Source organism: Saimiri boliviensis, chromosome 4, assembly GCF_048565385.1.
Source record: "Saimiri boliviensis isolate mSaiBol1 chromosome 4, mSaiBol1.pri, whole genome shotgun sequence".
Taxonomy (NCBI): Eukaryota; Metazoa; Chordata; class Mammalia; order Primates; family Cebidae; genus Saimiri; species Saimiri boliviensis.
The window spans coordinates 141,228,382-141,251,424 of record NC_133452.1 but is presented as its reverse complement, the minus strand read 5'-3'; the positions used below and the strand labels follow the sequence as shown (position 1 = coordinate 141,251,424).

Genomic DNA, 23,043 nt, shown 5'->3' with positions numbered 1-23,043 from the left:
AACTGAGAGGGGGAGTGGCATACTTTATGTTCAGGAAACAAAAACTCAGAGAAAAATTACTGTTTGGAAATATGGAGCTGCAAGAAGAAACCAGGGGAAGTGGGGAGGAATGGGCCATGGGGACTACTGGAGTCTTTCACAAGCCATTTAAAAAAGAATTCCTTTAAAGAAACCAAAGTTAACTTCCAACAAGATAACCCTGACTTCTCAACTCAGCTCCCCACTCTTCCCACCACCAGGGTGGTATTTCTCCTGCCCCGTATCCACCGACCAAACGCAACGGTGACGATGTTGGTACCTAGCATCCGGGTGGGAAAATCATGACAGAATCTGAGTACTTTGAAATAGTTTTATTGGCTCATAAGACCTTTGCATATAAAAAAAATACCCAAAACACTATGCAGTATTAAATCACAATTACATTTTTTTACCAATTGAAACTACCTAGAATATACATTTTTAAAGAAAAAAAAATCCTACAGAACTGAATTCTGAAATGACATTATGACTTAAATACTATGACAAAATAGATAATTCCTTATAACATTAAATCATTGCACAAAGCTGCCAGATATTTTCATAAGCATAACTGCCGCACCAAGTGCAAATGAACACAATTTCAATGTTACACATTTAGCTGAAATATCTGCGCCTCCACCTACGAAACTCTGCAATTTCTGGCACAAAATGTGGTTCTGTTTTAACTTCCACCAGGCAACCAATTTTGCAACTCAGTTACTTTCTTTCTGGCCCTCCCTTAAAAAAGCTTCTTTTGCTGTGTGGCCTGAACATCCTTCTGCGGCCATGGCCTGAAGAGTCAGCACCTCCTCTGCTTGAAGAAATCGACTCCCCTCAGCTCTTCCGGCAGGTACTCCTGATCCACAGGCTCGCTGTACATGGGGTTGTACTTGTAGCCTTTGCCGTAGCCCAGATCCTTCATCAGCCTAGTGGGTGCGTTCCTCAGGTGCAGGGGCACGGGGGGCAGCGGTCCCTGGTGGTTCCTCAGGCAGGCTTTGACGTTGTTGTAGGCGCTGAACACCTCAATGGACTTTGGGGCTCTGGCAAAGTAGACCACACACTGGGCCAGAAGCACCTACCAATGACACAGAAGGACACATTTTACTGGCAAGATGCTGCGCTTCTGCTCTGCAGAGCCCCTTCCGAGTCACAGCTCTGGGTAATGTTGAGAAGATCCCCACATGCTTCTTTCCCCCTTTTGTGCCTACAGCCTGGATAACCACCTATCACAGAGAGAAGAAATTCCCACGAGGTGAGAGGCAAACCAGGTGAGTGGTTTTTTTTCTTCTTCTTTTTTTTAAACCGAAGGCCTTTTTACTAAATTAAATTTTTCTTAGGCCCCCAATATATAAAGAGATGAATATGACGCTGCTCTGGGGGCAAACTCGCAGAGGCTTCCTGTTCAGCTCCTTTAACTTTTCTGCTCCCTGGAAAACCTGGCACCTCTGAATCCCGGAATCCTGAGGACAGTTTGAAACATGACCTCGCTGACAAAGAAGGTTTCCCTCTCTAGGAGTCTAAGAGTCTACTATAGAGATTCAAAAGCCAAGTAGCATATTCGGTGGGCTCAATCCACCAACGGTGAAGGAGGGACATCTATTCAAATCTACAAAGGGACAGAGCACAAGGGAAAAGAAGTGATGTGCAAGGAACTGAGCTGATTACTTTACCTCACATTCGGGCATGCCTATAAAATGACAGCCTTGGTAGGCAGCAACTGCTTGTGTTAATGCAGATGGGTCTGCCAGACCTGCCACACATAGAGAGACAAAGGAGAGTTTTAGTCACGACACACACTGTCCTCCTGGCCTATGTGTAGGTGACCACAGACCACCACTGCTTGTACACTTGACGACCAAAGCAATCCCATGGAGCAAAACGGACTGACTTAGCTCTAGTCTCTGATCCTATGCACTTACTTAAGCAAGAAATATTTAGTGAGTGGTTACTGTGTGTGGTGTTAAGAGCGGTTTCCCTGTGGGTAAAAACTCTGCGTCTAGGAAAATAAGAGTCTCTGCACAACAAACATAAGAAGTCAAGGCTATGGAGACATTTGCCAGGATGGAAACACTAAAAACCAAACATCCCGTGACACCAAAGAAGGGGAGTGCTTTCCTGATCTTTCTCTTCATATAGTGTCTAGAGTCTTCCATTTCTGCCTCGGGAGCTATCCAAAGAAAACCCTGAACACCTGACTTCAAAGCAAATTTAAAAGCAGCTCATCTTACTGCAATACTCGGAATGTTAGTAAAAACATTCCCAAAGAGGAAACAGAAAACGGTGACTTTAGGAACACAAATACTCAAAGGTACACACGCACCAAGTAATAACCACCTGAGCTTAAAGTCTTATCTTCCCCTGCCAGTCTCACATGGCCCTGAGACATTCTTCCTGCCCCCCTCCCCCAAAAAGCCACAATGTAACTGTCAGCCATTCCCCGACCCCTGGGACACAGGGCTCCGGGACCCTCCCACCACACTCACCTATGTCCTCGCTGGCAAACCTCACAAGCCTCCGTGCCACGTAGAGCGGGTCCTCTCCTCCCTCGAGCATGCGAGCCAGCCAGTAGAGGGAGGCGTTCTGGTCGGAGCCCCGCATGGACTTGTGCAGGGCGGAGATGCAGTTATAATGCTCCTCTCCTGACATCACAAAGAGCACCACTCACACAGAGCTCACAGGAGGGGCGCCCAAGCCATCTTCGTCTCCACCAGCTGACTTCCAGGAAGCCTGAACTAACAAAGGCCCTGGGAAAGCCGAGGAGAGCTTTGGGCAGCTGCCTCAACTGTGCTGTGAGTGGCGTGCACTAGCTGCTCGGGCCTAAACCTGGGACGTGGCCCAGTGCAGTTCTCTGTGGGGCTAGGAGCCTGTTCAGGAATCCAGTCCTACTCAGGGGAACAGGCCGCTGCAGCAGAAACCTGTGGCTGTCCACACAGTATGCACACACAGGCACGGAGGCAGCGGGAAAGAGTTCACTTGGAAAGGTGGTCCTTCCAGCTGGCGGATTTGCCAGAGACAAGAGTGAAGGGACGCTGAGTCTCCTGTTCTGACTCCATCCTGCGGCCCACCCCTCTACTGCAGGAAGATCACCAGTGGGCCTGGCCAGAGCCAGGAGGAAGGCAGAGCCAAGTGGCCAGGGCAGCTGTTACAGCCCATCTGCTCCTCAGTGTCATTTCCAGCTGCCTTTCTGATATCCGAAGCCTGCCGTCATCTAAATCTCCTTCTGCCAGACTTGCTGTGGGGACACCTGTGTGGCAGGGTCCCAGAAGGACCGACACATGGACTACCAGCTCCCACCCTCTCACCGCCTGGTCTTATCCCATTTTTACCCTAGATTCACATGAAATCAGTGAAATGTGCTTTTGAAAAAAGGCATATTTAAGGGCAAAAAATTAAAGCTAAACAGTTCTCAGGAACTAAGCAGTGGCACCTGTACACATTTCACTACTCTTTGGCCACTGTCCCTTAGGTAAGTTCAAGGAGGGGGCACCCTTCTCACAAGAAAGCAGAGACCAGGGTTCCTGCGAGTCTCACTCCTCCCAGAGGAGCTCCTGGTCTGTGCTCAGAATAAGCCCATGTCCACAATACAACTGGCACCAGTCACAAATCCCGGCAGCTGAGCTCGCTGCCAAAATGTCAGTTGGACTTCAGGTAGAAAAGAGAGCAAGCAGAAGATGCTAGCCTCCCACAGGGGAAAGACCTGTAGGACTCACGGCTCAGCCCGAGTGACTCTGGTTTCCGAGAACCGGGGCAGATGGATGGGTCAGCTCAGCTACTGGATTTCTGAGAACAAACTGAGGGTCTCCTGTCCAGGGCTTCCCTGGTGAAGTCAGAGCGCTAGCGACACTGGCTCAGAGGGTGTCCTGGAAGAAATCTGCATGGTTCCGGCCCACGCTATCATCCTGCTGGCCCAGGCACTCTGGCTACACTCTGCTCCTTTGCAGGGCGGAGGAAGGTGGGGAGGAGGGTGGCAGAGAACAGGCCAGGCTAAACTCAGGGCACGGGGGCTGGAAGAAACAACCCAGGCCACTTTATATCAAAGTTAAACTCCCCCACACAGGTCAGTCATCTTCTCCCACCTTGTCAATGTCAGAGGCAATACCACCAGTATAATAGGCAAGAGCACAGGCTCTGGGACCGGGCAGCCTGGGTTGGACCCCCAAGCTCGTAGGCCATGGGCAAGTTTCTGATTCTCACTGTGCCTCAGGTTTCTCATCTGTAAAATGGGGACAACAAGACCACTTACCTCACAGGGCTGTATAAATAACACACAGAGCAGGCACTGTAGAAAGATTCTTTTGCATCAGTGGTAGATACTTGTATTATTCTATGCTACCTTCCATGTTTACTTTTAATATATACTGCTTTATAACCTGTAATTTGACTGTTCATATAGAACCTCGATGTCAGTGCATGGCAGAGAGTTTGCTCTCATTTAGAAATTCCTTCACTCTGATACAGAAACATCACTGGATCCTACTAGCAGGTTAACTATGTACTAGGTGACATATAAAAAAAAAAATAAAAAAACTCTGGGTCTTTGTCTCACTCGAGTTATAAAAAGGCCTAAGAGCATAAGCTAACAGGTTTCCAGGGCAATGCTTCTACCATCCCTATTTATGGAGCAAAGCCTGGAAAAGCAGCTTTCTCCAGGATCTGAATGATACTTATGTGTCTGTGGATCTGCCACGGGGCAGACATGTTGCAGTGGGGTGGGGGGTGTGAGCACACTCATCCTGGCAAGACATGTAGGATGTGGGGTTCTTAAGGCTGTGGCACTAGGCAGCCTCCATGGACCCCCAGCTACAAGCTATAGACAAGGTGATCCCCACTGTGCAGACCTCTACAACACGGGGCTCAAGAACTAGGATTCACAGGACTGGACCCCTCCGAGATCCCCTCTGCATGGATGTGGATGGATAGGTGATCCCTCTCAGTAGCATGATGTAATGGGTAAGATCAGTTACGGCACGGTGAGGCTGGTAGGGAGGCAAACTCGGATGTGGGGAAGGACAGTCTTGGGAACCAGTCAGACATGGATTTAAGGGTCAGCTTCACTGCTTGCTTTGTGAACGAAGGCAAGTTTTATTATCTTAAAATGGGGGTAATATTAACAGCTATCTCCATAAGATTATTTTGAGAATTTAAAAAATGAATGCATCTATAAAATACTCAATGGCTGTTAGTGAATGCCATGTTACACAGATCTCAACTGACAGTCTGATAAAATGTGAAAGAATAGTCCTAGTCAGTCCAATCAAAACAGGGCGAAACCTTTGGGACACCTACAAGAAGGGAGAGAGACTGCTGCTGTTGAACCTCAGAAACAGTGGCGAGTCCGGCAAGGGGAGATTTTTTTTTTTTTAACGTCTTAAAACCTTTTATCTTGTTCACATGTACATTTTTTGTATTTGGCCAAAAGTTAAGCAGAGCTCTACACCTAGAACGTGTTGCTTTTCAGACTTTGCAAGCATTCACGTCACACTGCAGAGCACAAGGGAGAGCCGGCCATCTGAGAAGGCCCCTCTGAGGGCACATTCACGTCACTGTGCGGATAGGACTGTTTGTTCAACTTGCCAATGTATCCTTAGCACCAATGAACACTCCCGAGCTATCATCAGCTGAGGCGAGCTGAGGCTGAAAAGCTTTGGTCAGCCTCCCAAGGTCATGCAGCGAGTGTGCTCACTCACGAAGAGGCAGCGCCCAAACCAAAGTCATTCTTAAGCCCCTCCACCCCTTCTCTAACCAGTAAGGACTCTCCATTGTCATGTGGCACAGCCTACGTGAGATCTGCAACATTCAATTATCAGCTTCCTTTTCTGGCAGAGCTTTTAAAAGTGTGGAAATTATATTTCACAGCAACTGCAATATGACTCCATCCAAAGTCCCACAAACGCTCAACGCTCAAGCAGCAGAAGTTTGGCCTAATCTACGTATGTTATCTTCATCTCCCACTTCTTTTATAAAAAGATGCAAATGTGCTGTGCTAATGACATTTAATATTGCTAGGTCACAGATTTCATAAGAGCTGGTATCAAATCTGGTATCTGTAAATGCAGTTCTACACAGTTAAGTGCACACAGTGAATTTAATTTTTGAAAAAGCTGCTAAAAAAAAACCCAAAAACTTCAAGATCCACGACAATTTATTTTTTAGTATAGACTCTAGAAATAAAGCATTGTAATTCTCAATTAAACCTATTAAGTCATTATGGCAAAAGTCCTCTTTTTATTTACTGCCATTGTAAATGATCACAAAACATACTCACTGTCAAGTGAACACACAGACTTCCAAAGGTGCTTGTATTCTGCAAGGTGGGGAATAGCTAACTACCTTCTAAGGTGAATGTGCAGCCTGCCATTTCCAACCCCAAAACTCCTCTAGATCAGGCGTCCCCAAACTTTTTACACAGGGGACCAGTTCACTGTCCCTCAGACCGTTGGAGGGCCACCACATACTATGCTCCTCTTACTGACCACCAATGAAAGAGGTGCCCCTTCCTGAAGTGCGGGGACGGGCTGGATAAATGGCCTCAGGGAGCCGCATGCGGCCCGCGGGCCTTAGTTTGGGGACGCCTGCTCTAGATTCTTAGCAGGGTAGCTTCTGCTTCAGGCCTCTCTTTGGAAAGGTCAGCCCTGTGTGGAAGGAAGGCTTATACCAACATGGAGATCCACCTAAGAATCACTGGCATGCTTTGGACCCAGCTGAAAGTCAGGATTCCAGAAATGAGAATGTGTGCACACACTTCTTTCCCTACAGTTTCACTCTTTCCACATGTCAATTACTTACCTGCCCGGTCATATAAAATGTGGGATCGCTGGAGGCCCTCCTTCACGTCATTCTCTGTGATCAGAACTCTACTGGGAGAATAGGTTTGCCCACTCTTCTTACAGAACATCTTCCTAGAGCTTAACCTAGCCAGCACTGCCAGCTGCAGTCCATTCAACCCAGCTCGGGCGTCACCGTCACTGAGGTAAGCCAGGGTGTCTACTGCTTTATCCTCTATGAAGATGGCGGGCCTGAAACACAACCAGGGTTAGTTATCCTCACATTCAGGCAGCATACTTCTTGTTCTGCATACGTCTTAGAAACTCATACTTCTCGGCAAGGACACTGAAGGGTTGAAGGCCTTTGCCTCTTATTCTCACCTCACATTGTCAATGTGCTTAAGCATCATCAAGACTATGAACTGACTGGGTCTCCTAAGTCAGCAGGTTATTGCCCTGTATCGTATGAGTGTCGAGGGTTTCTCACTGCATAGGTTTACACATCTAAGCTTGTGTGAAACAGACACTGAATGGCCTGGAAAGTTACTGTTGACAGGTGGTCTCTCTGGTTCTACCTTACAGAACAGTGAAAACTTTATTAGAAATGCTAGCACCTCATTACCGTGTACAGAAAACATGTTCCAAATGCAGCCTACATCCTGCTGAGACAGGCATAAGCTCAGACTACTTTCCACACAAGGGAGAGACAGCATCACATCTGAATATTAGCCCTGAAGGGCTCCAGAGCATGCAGTTCAATTCCTTTGCTTTAAAAACAACAAGCCGTCTAACCTCTCTCTGACATCAGGACTAAAACTAACAGTCACATTTCTAAATTTGGACCCTCATAAATAAGACCTAACTATAATCAGAAGACTGAGTCAGTAAAATTTTCTATTCCTGGTCAAGTTAAACAAGATATCTAACAAATTTCATGACTTAGTGGGGTCTTATATTATTCCTGGCTGGGCTGCTAGTTGCACACTTGTGAAGCAAAAAAATAATTTTTCAGTTACAGTTCACTTATATCATTATCAACGTTCAGCTTATAAGCTGAACAGTAAATAAAAAGCCCATTAGGACTGTCCGAATCAGTTACTTGGAAAATAATGTACAAGCACCAACGAGGCTGGGCCAGGAAGGGAGTGGCAGTTTCCAAAGGAGACCAAGCTTGCCTGCTGCATCAATGCAGAACTCCCCACCACACACCCACTCACCGGCACTACTCTGCTCACTGAGGAACCCGAATAACACCAATCGGCATTCCATTCATGGAAAGATTTGTTCCTAATGTCTTCAAGATGCCTCATCTCATCCCTCTATCTACCAAAGTTGATTTCCAGTTATTCCTTGCGGGTCTCTCACCACACCTAAGACACCTGGCCAGCCCCAGCTTTATAACAAATGACTCTCTCCTCACTCATGCCAACCACTGGGGCCCCAGAGCCACTGATGCAGCCTGGAGACCCATCTTCCTCTCTCCTGATGGCAGCATTCTCTCGGCAGACCTCACCAGAACACCCACAAAACACACACCAAGGCCACATTCCTGCCACTCTATAAAGCCTGTGGATCATTTCTCAACTGGAAATTGGTCGGCAAGTTTTCTGGAAGATGATTTGGAAGATAATGATAGACAGAACATATACTAAAGAAAATGTATGGGAGGGACCAGCATCAGAGGGGTGTGGCAGTGTGTGACATCCCTGGGAGAGAAGGGCACGCTCTTAGCCCCTTACCGGGCTCGACCTGTATGAGGGGACAGGAAGGGAGACTAGAAACTGCTTGTGCACCTCATTTCTGCCTCAGAACTAATAAAAGCAATGGCTTCTATCTCCTTGGAAAGCTGCTGAGCAACAAAAGGCCTATAGGACAACTGAGGGAAGAAAAAGGAGTAAAAGCAGGAGCCCCAGTGGATCCTAACGGACTGAACCAGCCTATCTCCTGCACCGTGGGTCAGGTTGTTTGTTGCTTACATTACGTTCATCATCTCTCCATCCCTACTACATGTTGAGCACCTCAAGGGCAGGAATATTTTATTCTTTTTTCGTATTCCCAGACCTGGTAGATGATAGGCATCCAATATTTGCACAATAAAGGGACTAACTTCAGTTTCATCACAATCTCAAAGTGAAACCTTTACTTTTTATAAATTATATGAAAAGTGTAGAGAAAACAAAAAGAATCCATATTTTCAGCACACAGAGATAACATCTACTGTGTCGAGAATTTCTTTTATGCAACCATCAACCTTACGACTAACTTTTTAAACAAAAATTGGGACCATATTTTGTATAGTTTTACAACCTTTACCATTAAAAAGTTGTTTGAAAAACAAGTACTCAGACCTATGAATATTTACTTTTAAAAAATGTACATTAAATTTTAAAAATAGACAAAGGGAGAAAATTTACCTTGTGCTGGATTACCTCGACATTAGTATTTTGGTATGTATCCCTTTTCCATGTATTTGTCCTTTGTATGCATTCAGGGGCATGACAAGATGGGGACAGTGGGGACAGTGACAGGATGGGTGGCCTTATATGCCACGGCATTTATTAGTATACTGTCCTGCCTCTATTAGTCCTCATATACAGACAGGAAGGCAGGCCTTATTAATTGGACGAGAAGCCAACTAGCAGTCTACAGATTTATGAACAGCATGCTGTGAATAAGTCTTCAGCAATGATGAGTATTTTATGTGGCTGGAAAATAAGGTCTTCCTTTGGCTTTTAAACACCTGACCAAAGTACAAGTAGTCCTACTCTTCTGGTTTGGGGTCATGGGGAATGGAGGTGCTGCCACAATGAAAGCCACCTGAGCTCCCACCACTCCACTTCCCTTTGGGTATGATCCACATTTTAAATTCACCCCTGTCCAAAAGAAGAAAGTATTTCAAAGTCCAAATCAATCTGTCAGCAACTCTGTCCAAGTAATACAGGAGCTGCTGACACCACTCATAATGGTCACACAAGAAAATTACAAAATGGGCCGGGCACTGTGGCTCACACCTGTAATCCCAACACTTTGGGAGGCGGAGGCAGGTGGATCAAGAGGTCAGAAGATCGAGACCACCCTGAACAACATGACGAATGTTGTTCTACTAAAAATACAAAAAAAAAAAAAAATTAGCCAGGTGTGATGGCACGTGCCTGTAATCCCAGCTACTTGGGAGATTGAGACAGGAGAATCGCTTGAACCTGAGAGGTGGAGGTTGCAGTCAGTCGAGATTGCGCCACTGCACTCCAGCCTGGGCAACAGAGCAAGACTCTATCTCAAAAAAAAAAAAAAAAAAAAAAAGAGAAAATTACAAAATGGAAATTTACCGTGAAGAACACTGAGCCTTTTAGGGAAAGGTTCCACTTAACGCCAAATATATCTTGAACCCCCATTTACTAAGTCCTGAAGAATAAAGTAAGACACACTAAAATACTTTGAGATCTTCAAATGGGGAGCTCATGAGAGAACTCATGCCAACAGTGACGAAGGGACAGCTGTATTGATATTGGCAAAATCCCTCAGCAAACAGTAACTGCTACACAAACTCTTTTGAAAGAGTATTCCCAGTATAGAGAATTTACAATTATTTTGAAATTTAAGCATATTTTAATAAAACGTTTTGCATTTAAAAATAACCTTCCAAAGGTAGAATACAATTAAATGACGTGAGATCTATTCTGGAGACAGACTGCCCAAAATGGCATCTTACATAGAAATAAACAATAGGAAGTAAATTACGTTGTTATAATAAAACAGTATTCAATAACGAGGGACAACTGGTTCAAATAATGCATTGGAAAAATCATATTTCTACTTAACAAGATCTAGAGATAAACAGACTTAGAAAGCTTAGCTTCTCCAACTGAAGAGAAGAGCTTTAATCTTAATAGAAGAATACAGGAAGCTGTCTTCTTTCTTCTTCTGGGTGCCTAAATCCTGAAGCCTTCTACACATTGGATAGTACTGGAATTTGGAGAATAATTAGATAGCTGGATTTATAAGGGGAGGAGTGTAGTAAGTAAAAACGTATCTGAACGAAAGAATATACATGGCTTGATTAAACGCTCCCACTCTAAATTACAAACCAAACCCCACAAATCTCTTTCACTAAGGAAAAGGAACATTTCATAGTCAGGGTAATAACTGCTGTGCGGTGGTTTTCAACTAGGTATATGCATCAAGTTAGACACAAATACAGCCACATGCGCCTTACCACAGACTGAGCTCAAATCTCCAAAGATAAACCCTGAGCAAGGTATGTTTCTAAAATGTATCCCAGGGAAGAGTGATGTGCAGATCTGGTTAAAAGGCTCTCCTGGGCCAGGCACAGTGGCACACACCTAAAATCCCAACACTTTGGGAGGTTGAGGTGGGCAGATCATGAGGTCAAGAGATTGACAACATCCTTGGCAACATGACCATCTCCACTAAAAATACAAAAATTAGCTGGGTGTGATGGCGAGCACCTGTAGTCTCAGCTACATGGGAGGCTGAGGCAGGAGAACTGCTTGAATCTGGGAGGTGGAGGTTGCAGTGAGCTGAGATCGCGCTACTGTATTCCAGCCTGGCAAGGGGAGACTCTGTCTCAAAAAAAAAAAAAAATAAAATAAAAAAGGCTCTCCTGCTACTTTACAGATGGAACTACTTCGTTCCTAATCCATTACAAATGGCTACAGAGTTGCTCTTACACAAAGTGCCAAGAGAGAACAGTCACAATGGAAAAACTGAGCTGTGGGCCCCATGTCTCTAAACTTGGCACCTCCACCTGAAGTCGCTGAGTACATACAGACATGTCTTAAACACTGGCTCCATCACACTGAAGCTTGTTGGTCTTGTGCATGTTAGTTAACCTTTTTGTGCCTCGCTTTCTTCATCTAGTAAATAGGAGGTAATGAGACTTACTTTGCAGAGCTGTACTGAGGAGTGAATAAGACATGTGGAATGCTTGGAGCAGTGCCTGCCATGTCATGAGACTCAACAAATGCTGCTATCAGGATCAACAGTGAGGAGAATCACCCTCATCAGACTGCAACAGCATACTCTCCAGAACTGCACATATTCAAGGGAGAGCCCCAGACGCTGCTGGATCCCTAACACCAGAGTGAAAGCAAAGCAAAACAAAACTTACACTCTCCACAAAGAGAGAAGGTACATTTCAGATGATGGTATCTTTCTGTTTAATCCCACAGAGGCACATGTCTTTCCAAATTACATTATACTTGGTAGGGGTCTGCAGTGGGTTGAACAGTGACCCCAAAAGATGTTCACTCCTAATCCCTGGAACCTGTGAATGTGACTTTATTTGAAAATAAGGTCTTCGCAGATGTAACTAAGGGTCTCCAGATTAAATCATCCTGGATTTAAGGTGTACCTTAAATCCAATGGCAAATGTCCTTATAAAACACAGAAAAAGAGAAGACATAGGGACACAGAGAAGGCGACCACCATGCAAAGATGGATGCAGACCTGAGTGACATGGCCACAAACCAAGGAATGCCAGGAGCCATCAGACACTGGAAGAGAACATGGCCCTGCTGCTACTTGGATTCTGATCTGGCTTCTAGAACTGTGAGGATAAACTTCTGTGTTCTAAGCCACCCGGTTTGTGGTAATTGTTACAGCAGCCACGGGAAATGCATCCAAGACCGATGGGACCTGTGGTTCTGGCTGCTGGCGCTTTTATGGCATTATTTTAATGGACCCTCATATTAAAACAGCTATGTTAATGTACTATACTAATGTACTTAAAAATATTTTAAGTAAAAGTATTGAAATCTACCCTACACCACCAATTTATTCTGATCAGGACCTTGTATTCTGAAGTTCTGCTACCTTTTTTTCTATCCAATGGCAGAAAACATTAAACAAATATTAAAACTTTTATGAAAAGAAAAAAGAGAGCATAGCCACCTTATTTGGGGGCCAGCCTGTCAGGGGCTCTCCTGTCCAGATGATTAGAGAAAAGTCCCAAACCTAATTACGCCACAGCACCTTAGCCAGGGATAGACCCCACTTTCAGTCTTCCAGCCAACTCTTGGAACTAGGCCTAGCGAGGCAGAGGGCAGTTACAACCTCTCATTTCACTCTCTTGATCTCCAAAGACTTGTATACTCTACCTGGTTCACAAAGAATTGATTCTTTAGGAGTGTTTTTGAATATGTACACAGTCTATGACCTAGGAATCCACAGTCCTTCAAAGCAGCAAGTAGTGCAGGATGATGAAATACTAGTTTACTTTTTCATTTTCAGCAACACAAGCTCATTCATCGTGTATCACAAACCATGGACATTTTTTCCTGCCCTCCAAAATTAAAGTAGAGCAGATAGCATGCTTCACTGTTTACATCATGTGACCCAAATATTTTTAGAGAGCAAAATACCTGAACACTGTTGCTTACCCATACAAACCAAAGCAACTATGGCACAATGAGCTTTCTATTTCACTCAGCAAATTCTGCTTATCCTTCAAAACAACTCTGCACCCCTCATCTAGGAGGCGAATACTGTATTTCGCACATTCTGAACGCTGCTTCTCTATACCCACCGCGCTTGGCATATAATCATGGCACTGAAAGCAGACCTGCTCCTCTAGCCTTCATCATATTGCACTCCCTTTAAAGGCACAGGAACAAGCTTTTCAATCCTCAGCCAATGCCTACCATATGCAAGACCTTCAATTTTGACTGAATAGTAACTACAGGAGGGACTTTTTTAAAAGAACACTTATTTCGCTCTAATGAGGGTGTATCACTTACATGAGTATACTGCGTGAGAACTCACAATTCCTCAAGTGCAATCAAGAACAGCTAAGCGGCAGCTTGATTAGTTTCCAAATCCAGTGCCCTGCTCACCTCCTCTCACGTGCAGTTCAACAGCCTGGGGACTTCTCTGTAAATGTTCTAGTTGCTATCTAGGGCACCAAAACATGACACAAGAATACAAATGCACACCAATAGCTTCCCGGAGAGAAAAAGTAAGTATTTAGGATTAAAAGTCTTTTCTTTCAACTAGATTAGTGTCATCAAATCTGATTTATATGCACAAGGATGTATATATAGCTGTCAACAGGGATTGGAAAGTAAAATTTTACCTAAAAACAACTAGAAGACATCACAATCCACTCTTAATTATCCATGACAACTGGGGTGGCAGGTACTTCTATCTGGAAGTCACTTCTAATGTCAAAGTTCTTTCTGTGGCCTATGATATCTTCTAACTTAACTTTCTGCTAGAATTGCTAACAAGTAGACCAATTAACGGATTTAAGCTGAATATTCTTTCATTTTATTCTGCTTGCTGCTGATGAAAAGGGCAATAGTATTAAAAAAAAAAAAAAGGCTCTTGATACCTGGGTAATTATCCCTTATGCTGGATAATACGAGAAAAAAAATTAAACTACTTTTCTCACATTGAAAGTTAGGATTTATTGATTTACAAACCATTCACCCAGCACGTTATGCATGCCAGGCACTGTGCTTGGGATATGAACAAGGACAAGTTCCTGTCCTCCCAGTCTTCCCAGGAGAGGGGAACACAAGACAGCAAATAAGTGAATGGAAGTCATACCTGGGATCAATTCTAAGCCAGTGGTAGTGGAAATAGTAAACCATTTACTGGGTATGGGAGGTTTTCTCTGGAAGGCAATTTTAGCAGATTAAGAATCTCTAGCTCACTTTTGTATCAGTTTCAATAACTAAGTCTTAATTCTTTCACTTGATCTTCTCAAACTTTAATGTGCCTGCAAATCGCCTGAGAATGTTTCATAATAAAATACAGAAATGCCTCTCACAAGGATGAGCTCCTTGGCTGCTGCCTTCCTCATTTCATTTAAATTCTGGCATGGCAGTGACTGGGGAGAAGCGGAAAATCTGAGGATATCTGTGTAACAATTGATTATTACTGATTTCATGTCATCAATATTAATTATTGATTTCACGTTCTATTTCATGAACTGATGATATGAAATCAATAATAATCACCCTAGACAAATACACATGCAAGATGTTAAGTTGCAGATACCTTATGACAATTAGTACACAGGAAAAAGAACACACAGAAACGTGTTAGGATTTCCCTCCGTTTGCTTTCAACTTGTCTTTAACATGTGGTTTACATGAGTCTGTAATGAGAATTCTGTTACAGAAAAGCTACACAGGTTGAGAATCCCACATCTGAAGTACCTGGGACCAGAAGGGGTCTGAATTTCATATTTTTTTATTTTAGAGTATTTGCATTATATACTTACCAGACAAGCAACCCAAAATCCAGAAATCTGAAGTACTCCACTAAGCATTTCCTTTGAGCATCATGAAGGTGCTCAAAAAGCTTTAGATTTTGGAGCATTTTGGATTTTAGATTTGGGATACTGAACCTATACTAGATATGAGGAGCTGGCAGCCCCCTTAGGCCCTGACAAATGCCCACCACACAAAGGGCTTCTGAGTATGAGTCCATGTGGCTGATGCCAATAGGTTCTACACTTCACTTGTGGTCGCAGTTCTAATGGCTATCCCCATCACAACGGTATTCCAAAACGAGGCCACTCTGACCTACCCAGTGGTCCATGGGCCAAATATTTCAAGGCTTTCATTATACGCGGCAGAATTCTTTCCCCATCTCAGACAGGAGCAAATGTGGCCAGACACATAGGGAGAGCTGTTGAAACCGAAACCCTGAGCCTAAAACTATGCATTGTACTTTAATCCTCACAGAAAAGTGGCTCCAGAACTTGGCCTCAGGGCAGGCACGAGCAGCTGCAGAATCCACAGCAGGAGGAGGTGGGCAACAGCCTCTCATCAGACCAGATTATGTTCCATGGCAGTATTTCAGCCAAGACATGGACAAATACCATCTGAAGAATACGTTCTAATATATAAAAAAAAAAAAAAAAAAAAAAAAAGGAAGCCTCTGACCCAAGAAATCAAATTCATTATCTATGATATATACTCGGTACATTAACAAGCCCATGTGGTACTCATGATGCAGAAACAGGTCACCAAAAGGATAGGGACGGCCTCTAATGTCATTTCCAGTTGCCATTCCTTTACTTTCATGAAGTTGAGTTTCAAGTATGCAAAAAGGATTACATAATTTTAAGGTTACAAGTACTTCCACTGCAAGTACATTAATTTTTACTTGATATTTTTTAACAAAATGCTGAACTGCAGGTTAAAAAGAAATTGAAATGTGAGTACAATGTTCAAAAGAGTTCTAAGTCTAGGAAGTATCTATTTTTTTGTTCTATTCAGTTAGGGATATAAAGCCTTTCAAATCATCAATGAGGGACATAAAGCCTTTCATATAATCACTAAGACTGCCCATAGAACCCTAAGCACAAATGCAAACACCCAAGAACTAAAACAACAAAGCTAAATTAAAGCTTGAACAACTATAGAAACACACAGTAGAGGCTAGAAAATTATAAAGTTTGCCAGGATACCTTTGTAGTTAATCAATCACTTCCCTCTTCTTTTATTTTCATTACTGGCAGATCAACATCTCTTCTTGTCCCCTCTCTGTCCCCACCCTCTCCTCACTGATGCCCAGCCCCTTCTGGCCCCCTGCCAGGAGACTCGCTGGGAGGTGTGTGCCCCCAGGACGCTGCACACTGTCAACTTACTCTGAGCTGCTGTTGCTGCTGTGGCTCAGAGGGTCAGTGGGACGGCTAGAGTCTAGGACGTGGATTCCCAGGGAGTTGATCGCTCGCATTAAAATAGTCACCATTGCTTCTACTGGAAGCTTCTCAAGAACAATCACTCGACAGCGGCTCAGAAGAGCAGCGTTGACCTGGAAGGAAGGGTTTTCAGTGGTTGCCCCAATCAGAGTGATCGTCCCACATTCCACGTGAGGAAGGAAAGTGTCCTAATCATGGGAGGAAAACAGAAAAAAGTGATTCCAGTCAACAGCCACCTGCAGAATCCTATGTAAGTTGGCTATCCATTCCTTCCTTTTCCTCATTTTTACCTTTAGAGTTCAGGAATAGCAGCAGCCTTATAGTCATTGAATATGGATGCAACATTGGGGGAGTACAACTCTTACGTCTAAAAAACACATCTTCTCGAATGACTGTCTAAGCCTGATCTGTTGCTGGTAGACTAATAGCTTTAAGTAGAATTCTAACTTAGTTTCAACCAAAATGATTTCTTTACTCAGAAAAACATCTACCCAAGGCTGAACTGGCACAGAGCTTATATGTAACAGCTATTTATTTATAGAAGAGAAAGAATACACAAAAACATTAATTAACACTTCCAAAATCTTCTTCCACTTCAAGTACTCAATCATATTATTATTCCTAACAAAGTTGGTGATTATGCTGTTTTATAAGGAAAAAACTACTAACATGAGTCAATGGTCCAATATGAAACCTAGAATGCTAACATCCCGTCAGAACTTTAAAAAGGTCTGTTTATTCAAAAAGTTTCAAAAAAGGCTTAGTAGAAGTTTGTGAAATATTCTGTGTATGATTAAAAAGTTGCAACAAAATACATTAAAAATTTATTTTAATTTTTTAAATTTAGAGTATAGCTCTCAGATGTTAGCCTGATAAAATTTTAATGCCTATTTTTTAAAATCCCAAAGCGGCTTTGTTTATAAAAATAATTGTGTCCTTTTATTCAGAAAGCCATTTAAATAAACAGTAATCATTAGCTCTTGCAACATTCACCTTGAAGGGAGCCTGGAGTTACAGAAAATACAGATTCTTTAATTTTGAAAATAAAAATACCATTAAAGAAATTTAAAAACACATTAAAATAATGATCTTAAAATCATTATTTTACTGTTCACAATGACTCCTAGTATTTAGATTAAAAATTTCTAAAAGTTGAAAATTTGATTCAAAGCTGCTTTTCTGATACATACAGCTCAGTGATATACCAACCACTTCATTTATCAGATAGAGAAAACATTTTCTTGTTCCCCAAAAACACCGATAGGCTTGAAGAATATGGGTTGAGAAGCCTATGCTTCTTTGTAAACAAAGCTCATAATAACAAGTTTCTAGCATTTGTATAGTGCATTGTACTTTTCAAGGTGAGATCACATACTTCATATTGTTTGATGTTCACAATGACCAAAAGGTAGAAGGAAGTTAATATACCTGCTGAGATTTATTGAACCGATGAATCTCATCAATAAAAAGGATGGTTTTCCTTTTGAAAAAGCTCTTTTCATTTTGAGCTTGTTTTATGACATCTCGCACATCATTTGTCTTGGCATTTGTTGCAGATAATGTCACAAACCTTATGCTATGTTTCTTGCTGTTGTTGGCTATGATGTGAGCCAGAGTGGTCTAGAAAAGATGACACACATACAGTTTGAAAAGCTGATAAGACACAGAGACCAGCACCCACGGGAACTACCACAAGCAGCATCACCATTTCCCAAGCAACTTGAACTCTGAGGAATGCTTAGCGGCACAGATGCAATCTAAAATACCAGAGCATATTTCTAAACAAAAAAACCAAAAAACCAACATTAAAAAAAAAAACAGGAAAGCAGCTAAACCTTAGGCTAATCCTGACCTTTTCTCCTCTGTCCCTAATCATCTTTGATTCCTTTTTGGGGGACTCTTTAAGATCTTCAGAATCCCAGTAAAGAGCGGCTGTCTTGATTTAGCAGAGTGACAGCTGCGACCTCTCACCAAAGAGAAAATTCTCCCGCCTCCAGCCGAGACAGCACTGCTGCTGAAGGATCTAGGTACGGAACTCATCACAGAACCACAGCTCAAACTGGAAGCTCAGCACAGCTGAGAAGAGGAGAGCGAAGGAGACTCTGCCTTGAGACCAGTGACAATGACCAAGCATTTGAGATGCCTGCAGGCCACTTCTGTGTGTTCACTCTGGTAGGAGATGAACAACAGCACTGTGGTCACATTAGCAATTAATAGAAAACCAAGGAGACCCAAGAAAGGCACTGGCTCAGTACCTAGCACTTCATGGGTGCTCCACAAATATGTATATGCTGTCATGAATATGAATGTTGCTATTGTTAGTACTAAAGAATGAGAATAAAGAAAACGTGAAGACTGTTTAATGAGTGGAATGGAAAGGTGGCACTTTGTTTTCTCAAAGTTGTAGAGCACCATTCTGTGGCTGCTTCTTTACCAAATCCCGGCCTGCCTGCCTGCCTTTTGGAATCAGGCTCCCATGTCACAGATGCCGAGGTCTGCAACGACCAACGCCCATCTCACCGAGCAGCCTGGACCACTCAAATTTCTTGCCTGGCATCTGGTAGGTGGGATGAGTTCACCCACTCACTTCCCTAAGGACCTTGCTGACTGGGGCTACCAACAACTGATTAACCATTCTCATGATCTTATGTAAAGACTTCACAATTAATAAGAATGATATTGCTCAATCCCCTAAATGGGGTAACACCTAAATCCACGGGGACAGACGTCAACAATTCGACGACCATCATCATAAAATGTTATTTGGGATAGCTCCGGTTTATTTCTGGCCAAAGGGAAGGCATGAGGGCAAAAAAGGTGGCACAAAAAGGGCAAGATGCATTCCAGGAACTGGAGTTAAAGGGGGTGTGGTTAAGTGCGGGAGATGAAGCTGGAAAGAAAAATAGGAGAAAAATCATAAAAGCTTTGTGTGCAAAAGAGTCTGAATCTCAGAGCTACAAGAACTCTTTACAGTTTGATCCTGAATTCTCCCTTTCACTCCTTGATGCTGGTTCTTCTCCCTTATTATGGATACAAAAGCATCCTGTATTTAAGCACTTCTTGGCTTTCTCTGTTTTCTGGCTCACCGCCTCCATTTTTTCTCAAGTGTTCTTCCACTGACATGCTTTCTAGATCCACAATATACTAACCGCCCTCGTCTGGACTTGTGCTAACGCCTCACAAAGGGACATAGGAATGGACACCAAAATGCACAGATGTTTCTTCTCTAGAGTACAAGACATCATGAGAAAAGTTATGAAGATACTGGACGAAAATAACTTGAAGATGAAAAAGTTTTTATGTTAGTTTTGTAAATGTATGACTACATTTAGTAAAATAAATATAGTCTCAAGAATATAAGAATGTTAAACATATTCTCAAGAATAAATATCAGTCTGTTAAACCAACAACTAGTGGAAAGGGAAGGAAGCACAACAGAATTTGATTTTTTTTTCAAAGCTGAAACACTATTACGTACAAACGGAATACGCAAATGTTTCTTTACAATGTAAACTTGCTGATTCCTGGTGAATTCAGTTACTAAATCAAAGTCTGGGGAGGGACCGGGAGGCTGATGGAAGATAAAGGCAGATCAAATCTAGGAGTCCACATCTTCTAAAACTATGGATTCACAGACAACGTCCTTTTTAAAACTCGGCAAGCCTGCCTTACGAATCTGGGGAGGGGTGTGTGCCGTTTTCACACCCATCACAGACTCCACCTGTGGACCAGGCACTGCCCCAGCTACGTAGGCTGCGTCTGCCCTCCTGGGCCCTCCTATCCAGGCGAGCCAGGCGGCTGCTTTGGGGGCAGCATACCCGGCTATGGGACCGCCAGCTGCATTCACAGCCAGGATAACCACGGAAGCCCTAGGGCCGAGGCGGCACTCACCTTGCCGCAGCCCGGCGGCCCCCACAGGATGAGCGAGGGGATTTCGTTGGTCTCCAAGAGCGAGCGCAGGAGGGTCTCCTGGCCCACAGCCCTGCTCTGCCCGAAGTAGTCCTGCAGCGTGTCCGGACGCATCTTGTCGGCCAGCGGCTTGCCCTCTAGCATCTGTCGGATCTCCTCGGCCGCCAGCGCCCGGGGGTGCGGGCGGCCCCCACCGGTGGCCCCGAAGGCGGCGGCAGCGGCGGCGGCAGCGTCCGTGTCCCAGTGCCCCGGGTCGTCCTCGCCGTCCGCGTCCGCGTCCCCATCGCCATCGCCGTCGCCGTCGCCGTCGCCCACCACCTCCTCCTCCTCCTGCGCCTCCGCCTCGTCCCAGCTGTGCGGAGACGCGCTCCCCGCCGCAGCCGCGGCCGCCGGCCTCTTCCCAGACCCCTTCCTCCCGGGGCTGCTGGAGCGGGGCACCGGGAAGTCGGGGATGAGGCGCGCGCCGCTGGGCGTGGGCGGCGCGTCGTAGCTCTCACGGCTCTCGGTCTCGCCGCCGTCGTCGCCCTCCTCGCCCTCGCCCTCGCTGCTCTCGGCTGCCGTCGGGGTGGCCGGCTGCTTCAGCGCCGAGCTCTCCGACAGCCGCCGCCTCTTGGCGCCGGGTGGCGAGGACCCCTTGGCCCTCTCGCCGGCGCGGTGCGACCCGGCCGCGGGCTCCGCGTGTCCCGCGGGGTGGAGCAGCAGACAGCGGTCCAGGTGCGAGTTGATGTGCGCGGCGGGCATCATCTGCTGGCACACGGGGCACTGCACCTGGTGCAGCTGCGAGAGGAAGGGGTCGTCTTCCGGCCCGCTCACCTCCATGGCGGCCGCCGCTCTCCCCGGCGCCCGGCGCGGCCGCAGCAGCCCGTGCGCACGCTGAGGCCTCTGATGCCCTCCACTAGGCCCCGTGCCGCGCGACCCTTGCTCGGGGAGACGGCAGGACGCGCGCGGGCCGGGGGAGGGCGCAGCTCATGCCTCACGTCGGCGGCTCCCGCGTCTGCCCGCCCTCGGCCGGCCGCTGGCAGCGCCTCGCGCGGCGTGTCGGGAAGTGCAGTCCGCTGCTGTTTGCCCCGGCGGCCGCACCTCCCCGCGCGGCGTGTCGGGAAGTGTAGTCTGTGGCCGTTTGTCCCAATCTCTGCCGACAATACCTCGCACTGCACTTGGGGAAGTGTAGTCCGTGGCCGTTCGCCACAGCCGCCCTGCGTCCATTTCCGGCTATGAGCACTGCATTTGTGAGGGGTCGCGGGGCGAGCGTGGTGCGCGTGCGCGAGGTTGCGCGGTGGAGGAGGCAGCGCCCCACCCGAGCCTAATAGGCGCGCTTCGGCGGGGCGGAGCGGTGGACTGCCTGCGGGCTTGCGGCGGCCAGCGTCGTTTTCCCGGTGTTCCGCGCCCGGCTGATGAATGGGGGGAGCAGGAGGAGGTCGCAGCGGGTCGTTTATAACTAAAGGGAAATAGAGAACACCCCCAAAAGGCTCCAGTAAAAAACTGGACAACGGACCTGAACAGCAGAAAAATACAAACAAGTACGCAGGTGAAAGAAATGCTCACCTCAGTGGCGGTCAGAGAAATGCAAATAAAAGTCCCTCGCCCTCCTTTAGAATTGTTGGCCTTTTTAGTCAAGGGCGGTTCACCTACAGCGCGCTTCGAGCCTAAAGATGCTTCTCGCGGGCCTCTGTGTGATAGTGGCAAATCGGAAACACGAGCTTTCTGTTTCCTTAGCAACCAAATGATGGGAGATGCCCGTGTGCAGTTACGTCGTAGACAGGGATAGATAATATCAGATTAAAACAAGTGTGGCGTTCTGCATCTTTGAATGAATTACCATGTTCTGTGGTTTTATTTTCTGCTTTTCTGTAAGTATTTCGTTTTAAAACATGTATCTTAAACCTGCGTTTTTGGTAACCAGAGGAGGTAAGTGAATTGAGGGAGAATGAAGACTTTCCTGAAATTTGGCAGAAGTGGAATTTTTATTTAATTTGCACAAGAGCAGCTTGAGGATCTCACTCGTTCTGTTGCCCAGGCTGGAATGCCGAAGCCTCGAACTCCTGGGCGCCAGGGACCCTCCCATCTCAGCCTTTGTAGTCATCGGGATTACAGGCTGAGCCGCGACACCTGGCTTGATGGTTAAGAGTTTTTCTAACTAAAAAAGTTAGGCTTAAAAATAAGATTATAGAAAAGCTAGAGAAACATGAATTAAGAAATTTTATTTCGTTAATCATCATGCGAAAGATAAAGGATCGTAAGTTTCATTGATTGATTGATTGATAGGGAGTTTCACTCTTGTTGCCCAGGCTGGAGAGCAATGATGTGATCTCGGCTCACCCCAACCTCTGCCTCCTGGGTTCAAGTGATTCTCCTGCCTCAGCCTCCCGAGTAGCTGAGATTATAGGCAGGTGCGACAAGCCCAGCTAATTTTGTATTTTGTATTTTTTTTTTTCTTTAGTAGAGACAGGGTTTCTCCAGGTTTGTCAGGCTGGTCTTGAACTGCCGACCTTAGGTGATCCACCTGCCTCAGCCTCCTAAAGTGCTGGGATTACAGGCGTGAGCCACCATGCCCACCTGAGCTTTTATTTTTATTTGTACCTCAGAAGGATAATCACAGGAACATCACAGAAGCAAGTATTTCTTGGAAAAAGAGGTTCTCCAGCCGACCTCAAAACAGGTTTTCAAAAGTGTTACTAA

At 45.2% G+C, this 23,043-nt stretch overlaps 2 protein-coding genes across 4 annotated transcripts in view; one reads left to right on the top strand and one right to left on the bottom strand.

Annotated features, from left to right (window-relative positions):
• Positions 1 to 335: 335 nt before the first annotated feature.
• WRNIP1 (WRN helicase interacting protein 1) lies at positions 336 to 21,413 on the bottom strand. 2 transcript variants are annotated; one of them, XM_003927442.4, is made up of 7 exons: positions 20,347 to 21,413; positions 17,884 to 18,075; positions 16,402 to 16,643; positions 6,805 to 7,034; positions 2,502 to 2,657; positions 1,689 to 1,768; positions 336 to 1,093 (listed from the first exon to the last, which is right to left on the bottom strand). In XM_003927442.4, the coding sequence occupies exons 1-7, from the start codon at positions 21,181 to 21,183 to the stop codon at positions 818 to 820; spliced, it is 2,013 nt and encodes a 670-aa protein (XP_003927491.3). In that variant the 5' UTR covers positions 21,184 to 21,413; the 3' UTR covers positions 336 to 817. The 2 variants fall into 2 exon arrangements, with proteins under 2 accessions (XP_003927491.3, XP_074254482.1); XM_074398381.1 differs by lacking the exon at positions 1,689 to 1,768 and having other exon boundaries at positions 948 to 1,093; positions 20,347 to 21,371.
• MYLK4 (myosin light chain kinase family member 4) overlaps positions 16,626 to 23,043 on the top strand; it is a 113,047-nt gene continuing 106,629 nt past the window's right edge. For both annotated transcript variants that reach the window (XM_074398383.1, XM_074398382.1), the window contains exon 1: positions 16,626 to 16,705. In XM_074398383.1, coding sequence (XP_074254484.1) covers positions 16,650 to 16,705 — 56 coding nt within the window. In that variant the 5' untranslated portion in view covers positions 16,626 to 16,649. The remainder of the gene's footprint in view (positions 16,706 to 23,043) is intronic.

Coding starts and splice junctions, on each gene's coding strand:
- WRNIP1 (XM_003927442.4), bottom strand. CDS start 21,183: ATGGAGGTGAGCGGGCCGGAAGACGACCCCTTCCTCTCGCAGCTGCAC. Junction 16,644..17,883: donor GGTTCAATAAATCTCAGCAG/GTATATTAACTT, acceptor TCCCATGATTAG/GACACTTTCCTTCCTCACGT. Junction 2,658..6,804: donor CATTTTATATGACCGGGCAG/GTAAGTAATTGA, acceptor TTGTGATGTCAG/GAGAGGAGCATTATAACTGC.